Genomic DNA, 14,152 nt, shown 5'->3' with positions numbered 1-14,152 from the left:
TTTTTTTTTTTTTAATCCGGCTAAATTTTATGCAGGTAATAAGTTAACCAGACAAAATTTAAACGGAATGCTGGGGGAACTTTTGAAATCTAAGAATTTGTCTGGGTAACTCCTGAAGCGACCTGGATAAATCTTTTGAATATGGACCTCTTAATACATAGAGCTCTTCGGGTGATTTTCTGCAATTTATGCTGACCTCTTTGCAGTTGACCTCATGTGGCGGGTGACCTGAGCCAGACATCCAGGTTGAGTGCCAGCACCCTGAAATATAGGCTTTATATGTGCAGTGTATCTTTGTTACCTAGCCACCTCAGACTTATCCAAATCCTTGGAAAAAAATGCAAGTAAATATGGTTGTTCTTAATCAATAAAGTGATGGTCCAGTTGACAAACTCTGAATGAAATCTGTCTCCAGTAAGTAGTCAGTCCATTTCCATTAGACATGCCTGCTGAAGTAAAATCTCTCCCTCTCCCTCTCTCTGCCTCTGTCTCTAGTTTCAGGACTTTTTTTTTTTTTAAGAAATCCCAGAAGTGATGCGAGAAATCCATTGGCATGAATAGGTTGCTATCGGTGATGAGGCATTCCCAGCCTTGCTGACCTTGCTCCATCAATAACCTAAAGGCTTGATTTTAAAAAAGCATTTACTCAAGTGAAACAAGGTATTACTTGAGTAAATGATTTTTGAAAATTGCTACGATAGTATGTTACGTTTATATGCGTAACTCCTTTGAAAATTACCCCTTATGTCCCGCATCGGACCCAAGCAGATTCAAAATCTGCCTCAGTTTTGGCCTCTTCCACTCTCACTTGCAGTTCACCTAAAGACTGTCATCTCCCTCATTTGATTTTTCACAAGACTAATACTTAATTCATTACTCGGGTCCCCTTTCACGTCCTCTTATCAAGTTTTAAAAGAATCCATACAGCCACCAATATTAGTGAGGCCGTTGTACAACCTGCCCGGCCTCCCCAGGTTCATACTCTATATGTTTGGTTTTAACTATAGTTTTTGTGCAGGTTACCCCAGCATTCTCCAAATTCCGACGCAGCTGCTGTTTAGAGTAATCTGGCTACCAAAATGAGCAAGGCTATTGCCCTAACAATTTGCTTCCATTTTGTGTCCGTGTCTTTCTTCGTTTTTTTGCGATTCGGGTTTTTTTTTTTCACGAAAAATCATTTTTTGAGTTAGTGCGCACTAACTCCCTGTTAGTGCGCACTAACAAAAACCGTTAGATTTTGTTATTTTTTGTTAGTGCGCGCTAATCCAAAAAACGAATTTTCGTGAAAAAAACGGGAAAATCCCGGTCATTTTTCGGGGTCCCCGAAACATGCCGAATTGGACAATTTCATTGAAATTGTCCAATTCGGAAAAAACGAATGCACATCTCTAGAATATATATATCTCAGAGCTGTTGCAGAAACTGGGGTGGGGGCTGTGCCTTAGACCTTCTGCTCCCTGCTCTCTGATTTTACGGGGATGGAATGGGGCAGCAAAACCTAAACGAGTCACTGTGTCAGATCAGTTCAGTGGCAGGAGTAGCACAGTTCTTGAAAGCTGGTCCATAAATGCATTAACTTACCCTTTTATGGGGCTGTCACTTGCAACTTTTATTCCTCTTCATTTCTACAAATAAACTTTAGAAACATCTCAAGATTTTCCTCTGATTTGTTTGCGAGCCATGCTTCCAAGTTGTTGATGAATCAAGCCCTCGGAGGTTTCACCATTGCGTAGTTTTTCTTCTGGTTCCTATTTTGTTTTATTTTTTTTATAAGACACAATCTTCTGTAGCAAGTACAATATATATATATATATATATATATATATATATATACACACATATATAGGAATAAACCTCGAAGGTGTGATCATTTTGGTTTAATACCAAGGATGTGAAGGTCACCATAAACTGCTGAGAAGATTTGGCAGGAAATAGAAATAGAGCTGTATTCTACTGGCAGGAGGCCTTATTTCCATAGCATCAAATATTCAGGCCATGTTGATTCTTTCTGAAGTCGTGAAAACAGCTACAGTTAAAAGCACAGTACGCAGTATTCTTTAGGAAATTTTTTTTATTATTATGTCTTGTTCAGTTTGTAAAAGTCATACTTAATTGCCTCCTCCTACTGCACCTGCAAGCATGCAAGGAATCTCCATGACACAGATCTGAATCTGCCCTCTCCCCGTTTCCTTCCAGCCATCTCGGATATCTTTCTTGCAGCATGAGAGAGAGAAACTGTGTGGTGGGTCAACTGTCCTCAGGAGCTTTGCAGAATGGAGGTGAATAATTCACCATATCAGACTGGTGGGATCCCAGCATCGAACCTGAGGATCTGGGTGCTAGGCACTTTTCCCTTAGGCATTAAATGAGAGAAAACCTTTGCTACAGTCATGGGCATTGGAGACAGAATTTTCTCTTCCCCCATTTCAAATGACATTTTTGAGATTTTTAAGCTTCTAAAAGTTTTACAAAATGGGTTTATAAAAACAAGAGATTAGCCATCATTCTAGTGCTTCAGATTGTAATAGTGCTGAAGCCACCCATCTTTTAGTACTGCTTTTTTTTAATACCATACTTGCAAAACAAAAAGAACCCTATTCTATTGTTTTCTAGATTTCAGATGTAAGTCTCTACATTAGAGCCATTTTTAATGTATTTTCTTAATATTTTAGAAATTTTCTTAGATTTTACAGTGGTAAGTACCTGTTATGGTAAATTTCCCATTATCCCATGTCCATTCAACTTAATTGAGAGAGATAGAAACCCTGTTATAATACATTTGTAACTGCATCTAGCTGGTTTATTGTCTAATTATAACTGTTCATCGAGCTCTTGTGTTGATAAAAACAAACACTGGATCTGTTCATATTGGGGTAGATTTTCAGACCGCGCGAATAGGCGTACTTTTGCTGGCGCATCAGGCGCAAGCAAAAGTACGCGGGATTTTAGTAGATACGCGCGGAGCCGCGCAAATCCGGGATCGGCGCGCGCAAGGCTATGGATTCTGTATAGCCGGTGCGCGCCGAGCCGCGCAGCCTACTTCCGTTCCCTCCGAGGCCGCTCCGATTTCGGAGCGGCCTCGGAGGGAACTTTCTTTTGCCCTCCCCTCACCTTCCCCTCCCTTCCCCTACCTAACCCACCCGCCTGGCCCTGTCTACACCCCATCCTTACCTTTGTCGGGGGATTTACGCCTCCCAAAGGGAGGCGTAAATCCCTGCGCGCCAGCGGGCCGCTAGCGCGCCGGGACGTGACCTGGGGGCGGGTCCGGAGGGCGCGGCCACGCCCCCGGACCGCCCCGGGCCGTAACCACGCCCCCGGACCCGCTCCCGACACGCCCCCAAAACGGCGCGGCGCTCGGTCCCGCCCCCGACACGCCCCGACACGCCCCCCTCCGAAAACTCCGGGACTTACGCGAGTCCCGGGGCTCTGCGCGCGCCGGTGAGCCTATGTAAAATAGGCTCACCGGTGCGCAGGGCCCTGCTCGCCTAAATCCGCCCGGATTTGGGCGGATTTAGGCGAGCAGAGCTCTTAAATCCGCCCCATTGTGCTAGAAATCTACACTGTTCTAACCAAACTATTATATATAATAATAATGATTGATATAATGCCTTCCATTCAAATAGAATTCCTACATATATTACAGTTTAGTGCTTCAGAATCTTCCATACAATTACATCTGGAGTATAACATCTGGCTAAAATTTTCAGTGGCTGATTTGTATTCTAGCTTACAAAGGAAAGGGAATAAACGCATTAATATTAATTAAAGTTGGGTAAACTGAAGCACAGTGATTGCCCTACAGTCACATGGAGAGTCTATGGAAGAGTCCAGTCTTGAACTCAATTTCTTGACCTGTAGTTTGATGCCGTAATCCCTAGACCATACCTTTCCCCCCCCCCTCCCCCACACTGTAAAAAGAATGAGCTTCAAAATCAAACCAATCTTTACAATCTTGTAATTAAGGGTTACTACAGAATTAGCTCTTTGTTTCAGAACTATAAAAATATCTTGACTCTGAAATCAATAAAATACATTTTGATCGAGTAGATGATTCTGCAAGTCTGTGGTTGTTGAATGAAGCTTTTGAGTTTTATGGTCTGCTACTAAGAGTTTGCAGTAAACAAATACATAATAGAACCTGATTACAAAATAATAAAACAGCCATCCCCTGGGACCCATACCAAGGAAGGAAGCTGCATTTCTTGGATCTAAGTGAAATGAATTGAAGTAACTGAAAAATCCCTTTCAATTTACCAACTACAATTGTTGGACAATACAAGTTAACTGGAAAATTGTTAACAGTAATATCTCATGTCTGAAGTGGATGGGAGGGTTTCTCCCTATGCTTTAAGTTACATATGGTATTACCAGAAACAAGTAATAAATGGATGTAAGATTAAAAAAAAAAGGTTGTGCAAGATATTTCCTTCCTGTCATATGCCTGCAAAATTGATGCATCTCTTGCATTTCTTCTGACGCTCAATATCTTGGATCAGAAGAAAACTGTTAAAAATTTGCAAATATTACAAGTAGGATTTGGATAGCTCCCTTATGCAGGGTACATCTATCAAGGCGATATTAATTCGGCAGAACCAAAGGTTAAAAAAAAAAAATTATTATTTTTTTTTTTAAAGTGCTCCAGTGGGTCAGGTTAGGAAAACGGATGCTCAGTTTTACAAGTGTCCATTTCCTTAACCTGTGCACAGCTCGTAAAATTGAGCATCCGTTTCCCTAAACCGCTGACAGCCCACCTCTCCTGGGCCAAGGAGGCGCTAGGCGTGGGCAGTTGTCCCTAGTGCCTCCTTTTAGCTCGATCCCTCATTTGCGTGCTGTATCAGGCGCCCAGGAAAGGGGGCTATGCGCGTGTTGAAAGAGCAGGTGCCAAAAACGGACGCACTCTTTTTTTTTTTTTTTTAAGCGCACGCATACTGTATCGGGCTGAGTGTGTGCTATTAACAAATAGTGCACACAGTTTGCCAAGAAATGATTTAAAGCATGCTGCCCCCTGCTGCCTCCTTACCCCTTCCAGAGTTTCTGAGGATAAAAAGAGCAGGAGAGATCCCCCAATTATTCCTACCGCACTAGACTCAGGGCCAGCTGCCACCAAGTTGTTCTAGAGTCATTGAGTAATATGCTTGTAAAACAACTTGGTGCTGACCATCCTTGACGCCGGTGCCATTTTTTTTTTTTTTTTTACAAGAATCAGTGGGGTAGGAGAAATTGGAGATTATTCCTGTCCCTTTCACCTCCCCCTCCCCCTCCCCCCGGAGATCTAAGAAAGAGGGTAAGGGGTTACAGGACAGATGCGGAGGAAGGGGGAGGGGTGTTTTTTTGTTTGTTTTGGGTTACTTTAAATTGTATTGTTTAATTTGTTTGCTAAACCGAAATAATCTAAAATAAACCTTTAATGAAACAAATCCCCCCCCCCCCCCAAAAAAAAAAAAAAACCATGAAAAAATAATGAAACAAATGTTTGCCTCACACATCCCTAGAAAGCCCTGGGAGTGATATTCTGTCCTAAAGATAGCCAAATAAATATTGCCCCCCCCCCCCAAAAAAAAAAAAAATCACAAGACGCTGAGCAGCTGCTCCCACCTCCCAATCCCTTTCTCCACCTAGCACGTGTGCACTGTCACTTGCCTCCCACCTACGCCACCCCTTTCAAATGTAAACAAAAACCCAAAGCTGTAATGGGCATGGACTGAATCCCCCACCCCCTCATCCCCCTGCCTGCACAAAATGAAGTCCCAGCAGCCTCATTTCTCTCCTGACCCTGACCCCATACCAGTGCCACGCCTGTGACACCATGCCCCGAGCCAAGTGAAGGAAGAGGCAGGCATAGCTCCTCCCCCTCGCCATCCTGCACGTCTTGCCTCAAAGACGTCAATGCATTAACATTTCTCGTGTGTGCGCTCAAATCCATATAGTGTAGTGTTCCCTAACAGCCACTGGAAAATAGATAACTTACCCCCTTCAGAAAGCCCAACAAACAAGCAGCCTCTAATTTTCAGAGGTGCACGACTCCAGTCCCTGAGGGCCACAGATAGTTCTTGTTCTCAGACTTAACCAAGCCAAGTCATAGTCCTCTGTTTTTGTAAATCAAATGCATGCAGACATGTCTCAGAACATTCTTTCTGGTTTCTCCTGAAAATCAGATTCATTTGTGGCCCTCGGGGACTGCAGTTGTATATTGTACATCCCTGCTTGCACACAGATTTTTCTCAGACTAGGTGGTAGTAAACAATCCAGATGAAAGTCATGGAAGCTCTGTTACATGGCTGTTAGAATGTCAGGATGGACAGCAAACTATCAGCAGTGATTATTTTTAAGAAGGCAATATTCAGAGGGATTTATGTGGGTAAAGTAGTGCCTTACCGATTTAGAAATAGCCCTCTTAAAAGATTGTGAGTGATCTGCGCATAAATTGCACGCATACAAGCTGGTTACATGTACTTCTGAGCGCATGCTGAGAGGTGGAGTCTGGGTAGGTGGGGTTAGGACTTACATGCACACTTTGCACGTAAATTGTGTGTGCCTGGTTTTCAAAGCGGACTTACGCACACAAGTCTGCCTTGGATAATTATGGGGTAACCTACGCATATATTTGCCAGCCAATTTATTTGCGATGTTATAAAATGACCCCCTCAAATTTTTTTTTATTTCAGATTTTCTTTGCCAAAAGTGATGATCTTCCACGGCAATTTTCCTTGACCTTAGTTGATACCTTCTCAAAGGAGGGCATTCATTGTCGGTTATAGGCAATTACCTAGTAGCGATAGAAAAGTTTTAGTAAATGGAAGACTTCCGGCTAATCAGCCTTGAGCTCCAGCTGTCTCTCTCTCTCTGACAAAAGACATCCCACTGGGAGATTGCTACCGAAGCAGATATTTTTCTATTTTTTACAAAAAAGAAATTGTTTTCTTTTTCATTTGAGAAACATTATCATCCCGTAGTTTGTGAAATGTACTTAAAAAAAAATATTGCTCTTTCCTCATGCCTTTGGGTTTGCAAACCTTCAGTTTCTCAGCCTTTGACCAGCGCCTGTGCTAATAAGCTTCTATCACCATGACCCATTATGTAATGTTCCATGAAATTATGTAAGAAATTCACAGCCGAATAGCCTTGCTTTTGTTGATGCTGCGTGCCTGTGCTACCATGGCAGGTGAAAGTACTTGCCTCTTTCAGTTTCATGAAGTGTATTTTCTTTTGTGTATTTTTTAGGCACATACGTTGGATGCTTCAGTGATGATTCTGAGGACAGGGCCATGAAAGGAGTTGTATTCTATGACTTAAGGAAGATGACGGTGTCTCACTGTCAGGAAGCCTGTGCTGAAAGGTGAAAAGCCTGTTTTGTTATCTTAAGAAACTAATTCAGTATTCTTACAGGCTATCTGAGCCAGGTTTAGCATAAATGTGAATAAGCAGATGAATCATGATCATGTTAACAGGGTGCAAAAAATTCTACAGTACAACAGGACTGAAGGAATTAATGCTCTGAAAATCTTGAAATGAAATAGGTGAAAGGAAGCATGGATTAAAAAATAAGCAATGTTTAATATATTCAACAAGAGTACTAAGACTTTCAAAGTGGACAGGTTAAGACAGTCTACTCATGAAAATATGCATTTAACTAGTATGAAATGCAAGTTGCATCTTGCTTCCACCATCACCAAAACAGGGACGATTGTTATAGGAAATAGAACAAGATTATATACAGATAGTTAAGTATATTTCTGTAGCTAATTAGTAAAAAAAAATGTCATTTCCTTCTGTATGCTAGAACATTTCCGCTAAATAGAAACATATGCTGTGGATTTGCCCCAAAATTTAAATATTTTGATCAGACGTCCTTATGCTTTGCCGCACAATTTGCCCATCATCTGTCGTGCAAAAGTAGGTGCCCTGTCTATAAGCCACATCTCCTGCAGTCTGAGGAAAAGCTTGCCTAGTTATTATGGTTATTGATCCAGCAGGTCAGCGGAATCCTAGTCGATAGGTTTTTTTTTGGTTTTTTTTACATCTTTTAACCAGTAGGTGGCGACAGATAACTCCTTAGATGTTATTGAGGCAGTCGCCATCCTGAGCAGCATGTGGAAAGACAGGGCTCTGAAAAAAAAATTGCCTTCATTCATCCCTAGGTTACGATTAAAGTGGACGAAGTTGACAATGTAACCAACCAGAAATGGCATTAATTTACAAGCTTCTATCAAGGCAAACAGAACATATTTACATTCTAGAGAAAGCCATGGTAACCGCGTAAGCTAGGAAACCCAACCTGTGGCAGGATCTTAATGTATTTCAAGAGAGGGTGGTTTTCAAAAGAAGTTACATGCACATTACAAAGAGGTGTTCTGGGGGGAGGGCCTGTGGTGCAGATAGGGGTGGGGACATGACTTATAGCTCTTACCTTTTGATTTTCAAATACAGAAAGTTACACCCGCTCCTGAGCAGGTGTCATGTGTCGGCACTGGTTCTTCCCATACCCATAGAATTTGGAGATCTGATTTATCTACATAAAGACACTTTAGGAGGGTCATTTTAAAAACAACTCTTTTGGGATAAAGTCTGCAGATCTCTATACCCACAGTTTTCAGCCCAAATCTTCAAAGCAGATTGATGCACATAAGTTCCTCTTTGACAGGGCACAGGTTGTCCCCGTTGATGCGTACACTCTCATGCAGAAAATTACATCTGCTCCTGAGCAGCTGTAACTTCCTGCATATACAATAACATGGGGAGGGAAACAACATGCGGTCGCTTGCCGTCCCCTGCAGCCTCCCAATAAACACTCAACAACCTGTTGGCTTTAAAATAGGCCGCAGTTTACTTATTTATTTTATTTATAACTTTTATATACCGACATTTGAAATGAATATCTCATCGGTTTATTAACAAACTAATATCACAAATGAATAACAAATGAATATCACATCGGTTTATTAACAAACTAACCCGAGCCCTTACAATAACACAAACTCTACAGCAACCCGTCCCCCTTTCCCCACCCTATACCTTGGTTCTCCACCACCTTGACCCCAATGGTGGAGCTGCCCCTCCCCCTTTTCCCGCTTGCTCTGCCTCGGACCAGCGAGAGCAAGCTCTACCATGAACCTTAGCCCCATGGTTCTCCGGTCATCCCATGTAGCAGCCCCCCCAACTACACGGGGCACACTCCCCCCCCCCCCCTCCACCAACCAACTCCCCCCTCCAACATTCAAACATAACATGGGCTCGGGTTTTCCGCCCCCCCCATTGCGACAATTACATCATATTGCACGTATAACATAACTTTCAGTGATATTAACCCGGCCGGGCGGGACAGCAATTCGCGCACTCCCTTCCTGCCTCGCTGCCTTCTAACTCTGCTGGCTGCCTACCCTCGCGTCACGGGCTTTGGGCCAATCAGGGTGTAAGAATTCAAACTGCACTGGCAACCGCTCAATCCTCCCCCCCCCCCCTCCCCCCCGGTTCTCCTATCCTCTTTCCCACCTATCTCCCTGCCCCCTGCCCCTGCCAGATCCCGAACTCTCGTCTCGCGCGCTTTCCCCCATGTTATGGCCGCTGCTCGGGATAAACCCTCGCCGCTTGTCTTATGTGCATAATTTAAAAATTGAAAGCGCGCAGAAATGTTTTTCCCGCCCCAGCTCCTGCCTCTTGCTAGTGCAGGTATAACCACAAGGGCACTTGGTAAAGGTGTTGGGTAAAATGGCCTGAATGAAAATTGCCCTTCTCAAACATGGCTAAAAGTACACGCGGATTCCATAGTGAATGTACTTTCTACTCACATAAGAGAGAGAGCCTCTCATCTTCTTTATGAGTATCATCTAATAGTTTGAACCAGTTATGAAATGCTTAGGGGCCTATGCCGTCAACTATAGCGTGCACTTTAAGGCCCTGGTGTACAAAGTAAAAATAGCATGCTATGCAAAAAGGCCTTACTGTGCACAGCTTTCACACCTGTCTGTGGTACGGCATTTGCACACATAAGTGGACACGTGGAGGTTAATGCTAGTTTATAAAATATTGCATATGTATTTGTCAGTGCGCAAAAATATTTCTAATGCCAGAAAATGCCCCTAGACTGAGTCTTGCCCCCAATAAAATCTGCATGCAGATCTGAAAATACACATATACTTTCAATTTATAAAATAACATAAACACGTATATATGATGTTTTTATGTGCAAAACACCTTTGAAAATTTACCTTTTAAAGGAAATCATTTTTATAACCTCATTTCTAAATTAGGAAGCAAGGATGTGCGCAAGTTTACACCAGTTTTCAAAGTCCGTTTTTGAAAATTCCATCAAATTTGCCTGCACACAATTACACCCACTGTTATATGCGTGGGAAATTTTCAGGAGATTTTCAAGCCTACTTTAGAAAATGTAAAAGTATGCATGCAAGTCCAAACCCCTCTCCAACTTCATCCCCGTGAACAACTCGCTCCATTTGGGTAGATTTGCACGTGAACAGGTGGTACATGTGTAAGTTTTCCCACATATTGGATGGGCAATTTTACACTGTTTTAACTGTGGAAATGCCTTTGCAAATTGCTCTACCTAGGGGTCCAGAAAGACTTCAGCTTGAGCATGTGAAAATGTATGTGTCCATGCGTGCAAGTGAAAGAATGGGATATGTAAATGAAGGTTTAATATCTGTGCTTGGTAAATAATGTGGGATGCTAGCTAAGCTCACCACGCTGTTTACTGAGCGCTTGCTAACCAAATGCTTTTAAATACCTAGCTTGGAATGGTGTTTTTTTTTACTAACATGAGCTTTTTTACTTACTGAGAGGAAGCTAAATAGCATAATCATGCTAACCTGAGCATTCTCAGGAAAATGAAAGCCCTGGACAGGAGATAACGCTGCAGAATTCTACCCATAAGCCCTTGCGGACAAATATATTTGCTCACGCTTCTCTTTGCTAAAACAAAACAGTTGAGACACATCCACATATTCACACCACAAATACGGTATGTGTTCTAACCAGGGTTTAATTTGTGTGTGTGTGTAGGGGGGGGGGGGGAGGGGAGTGCCAGGAACACAGTTCTGGTACTTCTTTTCAGGCATAAGAGGCATTGCAGCAGGGATGTTCTGCTCCAGCCCCTCCCCTCCAGGCAGCCTGCAGGGAAGAGGAGAGGAGGGAAGTGAGCCTGGAGCACAGAGAGCAGTCACTTTCTCCCTTAATCCAGCCCCTCTCCTCTTGTATTAGAGGGAACAGAAGGGGGAGGGGTGATACTGAAGCAGGCATTTCAGAGCAAAGAGCAGCAATGCCAATTGTCAAGGCTTCAACCCTTGCCTTGATGAATGGCACTTCTGCTCACAACTTTCAGGCTTATGCTAATTCAACCCATTTTTTGTATCCATTACCAAGGTCTTAATTTCTGGCAGAGCAACCCAGAATGGCGTTCTGACACCTTTTTTCTGGGACCCGGGAAAGCGGAGCAGTGCCGGCAGTGTATAATCAGTACTGACTCCCCTGATGAAACAGAACAGAGCCAGCAGTTGCTTGGATTATTTATGGCCACTCGCCCCCAGCCCTTGGAAGAAGCAGAGAAGAACAGAGAGTGATAGAGCTGCTTACCCTGAGATGAGGGCAGCCACATGGCTTTCATTTTGGTGCAATTTCCCAGTACAATTCAGGAGGCTGTGAGGGACAACAGCCAAAGTAAAAAAAAAAAAAAAAAAGACACGGGATGAATGCCACTCCTGCTTTCTGCTTCTCACAACATCATCCCAAGCCTTGCCACTACTGCTTCTGGTGACCACACTGGTGAGAGTAAAAATGGCCAATAGAGTGGGGGGGGGGGGAGAGGGGAAGGAGTGAAGGATCAGAAGGAGGGGAAGGAGAGTGAGTGATGGTATGTGAGAGAGCAAAAGACTGAGTGAATGGGTCGGAGAGCCTGTGGTCTGTGTGAAGTAAAGGGGGAAAGAGTGAATCAGGGGATCAGAGGTGCTACAAGGTGTGAGTGAGGGGATAAGAGAAACCATGAGATGTGAGGGAGATGAAAAAGTGGAGGGCAGTCCATGAGTGAAGTGATTGGAGGGGGTGAAGAAAGAGTGAGGGAGGGATGGAGATAGCATTGAGTATGAAGGGGGAGGGAGAAAGGAAGAGGAGAGCATATGGTGTTGCTCCCTTCCTTCCACTCCCAAGTAAGCAAAGAGCAGGCCATACATTTGAATTCCAGGCCCCACATTCCTGTCCATGGAATTTGCGGACAGTGCAAACCAATCTGCTCCCTCTCCCTAAAGCAGAGGTGAGTTAGCTGATTCTAGCTTGAAGAGGAGGTCTGTACTTTTCTGGCCGAGGTGGGAGAGCAGGAGAATTGCTGGAGAGGGTGATTTTTCAGGGAGAGAAGAGGCTTGAGGATCAGCAGGGATAGGGGGTTAGACCTAAGGCTTTAGGACTTCTGGAAGTGGGGGACAGGGACAGGGACCACTGGGGAATTTATGGAGAGGTAGCTAAGGATGGAGAATCAAGATCACCAGGGCAGAGAAGAGGAGGGGGTTGGAAAGAGAACCCCGTTCTCTCTAACCGCTTTCTCCTTCTTACCCCAGTGATCCTGCATCTTCCAACCCCCAGCCATCCTTCTCCTACCAGTGCTCAGCAAGCATGTTCAGAGCATGAAGAATGTGTTTTGGGTGCATGAGCGAGAGAGAGAGCTCACACATGGCCCTGGTCCTGCCTCTTTGCACAAGTCACTCCTGGCCTTGGCCCCACCCCTCTCACCCCCTCCATAGTTCCATTTCCTTTTTTGTCTACAAATTAAGCCCTGGTTCTAAAAAACATTTATACGTCATAAAGGCTCTTCAAGCATTGTTCCACACCTTGCAGTTTGTACAAGGTACAGAGGTTTCATACTGTCATGGAAACGAATGGATTCCAAGGCACTGGCGTGGTTCCTAGGATCACTGCAGCCCTTGCTGTGGTTGTGCTACCCAGTGAGCAGCACAGCTGGCATTTAAACAGCTCTCCATGAACAGCTTTTTTTTTTGAGTGGGGACCAGCTCCACATTTTGGTTAGTCACAAAATCAGACTGTCTCCTATGCAGGGGAGCTCCCCCAGCAGCAAGTGACTAGCCAGTTCCTCCTCCATTTCCCCCTCCAATGTGAAAATAGCTTTCACAGTGTACCAGCATGACAGGAGACATGGAGGAGAAAAGAGGATAACAAGAGGAGAAACATTTGTGCACTTCAAAAACAAATCTGCCTTTCTTTATTCAAGGCAAATGTATTTCCAAGCATTAGGTTACCAGCGGACAAAGGTCTTTGCTGTCACTGATATTATTTTGGCCAAAGACCACTATAGGGAATCAAACGTTTGAGGTTCCACAGCAGTCTGAGCCTCAAAAGCTTTTTTTGAGCTAATTGTTTTGGTTTGTGTGCAAAGCTCCTTGCTGTGTGCTTTGAGGCAGTAGCAGATTGTGCAGTGCAGCCATTGCAGTGCTTACATTCCAGGGTGGTCGTAGACTGAATGGTCAGAAGCCGTTACTTCTGCTGAGTCAGGGAGGCCAGATTCCTCCCTGCATTTTCCTCTTGAAAGCTCTCTTTTGTTCCTAACCATATCAGAAGGCGGATGGTTTGAAACACACACTTGAGTCAGTTTTCTGTTTTCCTGCAACTCTGTTGTCCTTTGACCTCTTCTCCTAGATTTTAGTAGGTCTGCCACTTCTTCCTTTTGCACTCAAGCAATACTCATGTGTCAGGCATACTTGTACACTCCTGAACATGTTCAGTTTAGTGTGCTCACATTATTTAGCTTTTCCTCAGTAAGTAACATGCTACACTGTGAAGCCAATACATTTTCAGGTTTCAGTGTATGAAAATAGTGTGATCATGCAATTACTGACTTTTTTTTTTTTCCAGGCCCATGCTAAATCTTTTTGCATCACTGATTAAGAGGTTGCTTTAATGTGCATATTTAGTTATTTTACAAGGCCATGCTAAACTTTTGTGTGTTTTATTGCATAGGCCCCTTGTCTGCTACTATTGTATCTTGAGTTTTGAAAACCTCTTCAAAATGGGTTCATCAAACAATTAGATGAGCCTGGGAAAATCCTGAAGGTTCATCAGACTGGAAACTTTTTTTTTTTTTAAAGAAATTTGAAGTAGAAGAATTTGCTTCTGACTTTTCAAGTTCAAAGTGGGT

The 14,152-nt window shown here is 43.5% G+C and overlaps 1 protein-coding gene across 2 annotated transcripts in view; it reads left to right on the top strand.

The window, feature by feature from the left end:
• The window catches only part of WSCD1 (WSC domain containing 1), a 101,932-nt gene that overhangs the window by 44,106 nt on the left and 43,674 nt on the right, over positions 1 to 14,152 (top strand). For both annotated transcript variants that reach the window (XM_029612525.1, XM_029612526.1), the window contains exon 3: positions 7,222 to 7,336. In XM_029612525.1, coding sequence (XP_029468385.1) covers positions 7,222 to 7,336 — 115 coding nt within the window. The remainder of the gene's footprint in view (positions 1 to 7,221; positions 7,337 to 14,152) is intronic.

This window comes from Rhinatrema bivittatum, chromosome 8 (assembly GCF_901001135.1).
Source record: "Rhinatrema bivittatum chromosome 8, aRhiBiv1.1, whole genome shotgun sequence".
Taxonomy (NCBI): domain Eukaryota; kingdom Metazoa; phylum Chordata; class Amphibia; order Gymnophiona; family Rhinatrematidae; genus Rhinatrema; species Rhinatrema bivittatum.
Note: the sequence above shows the minus strand (reverse complement) of the source record. Positions and strands in the feature narration are given on the sequence as shown.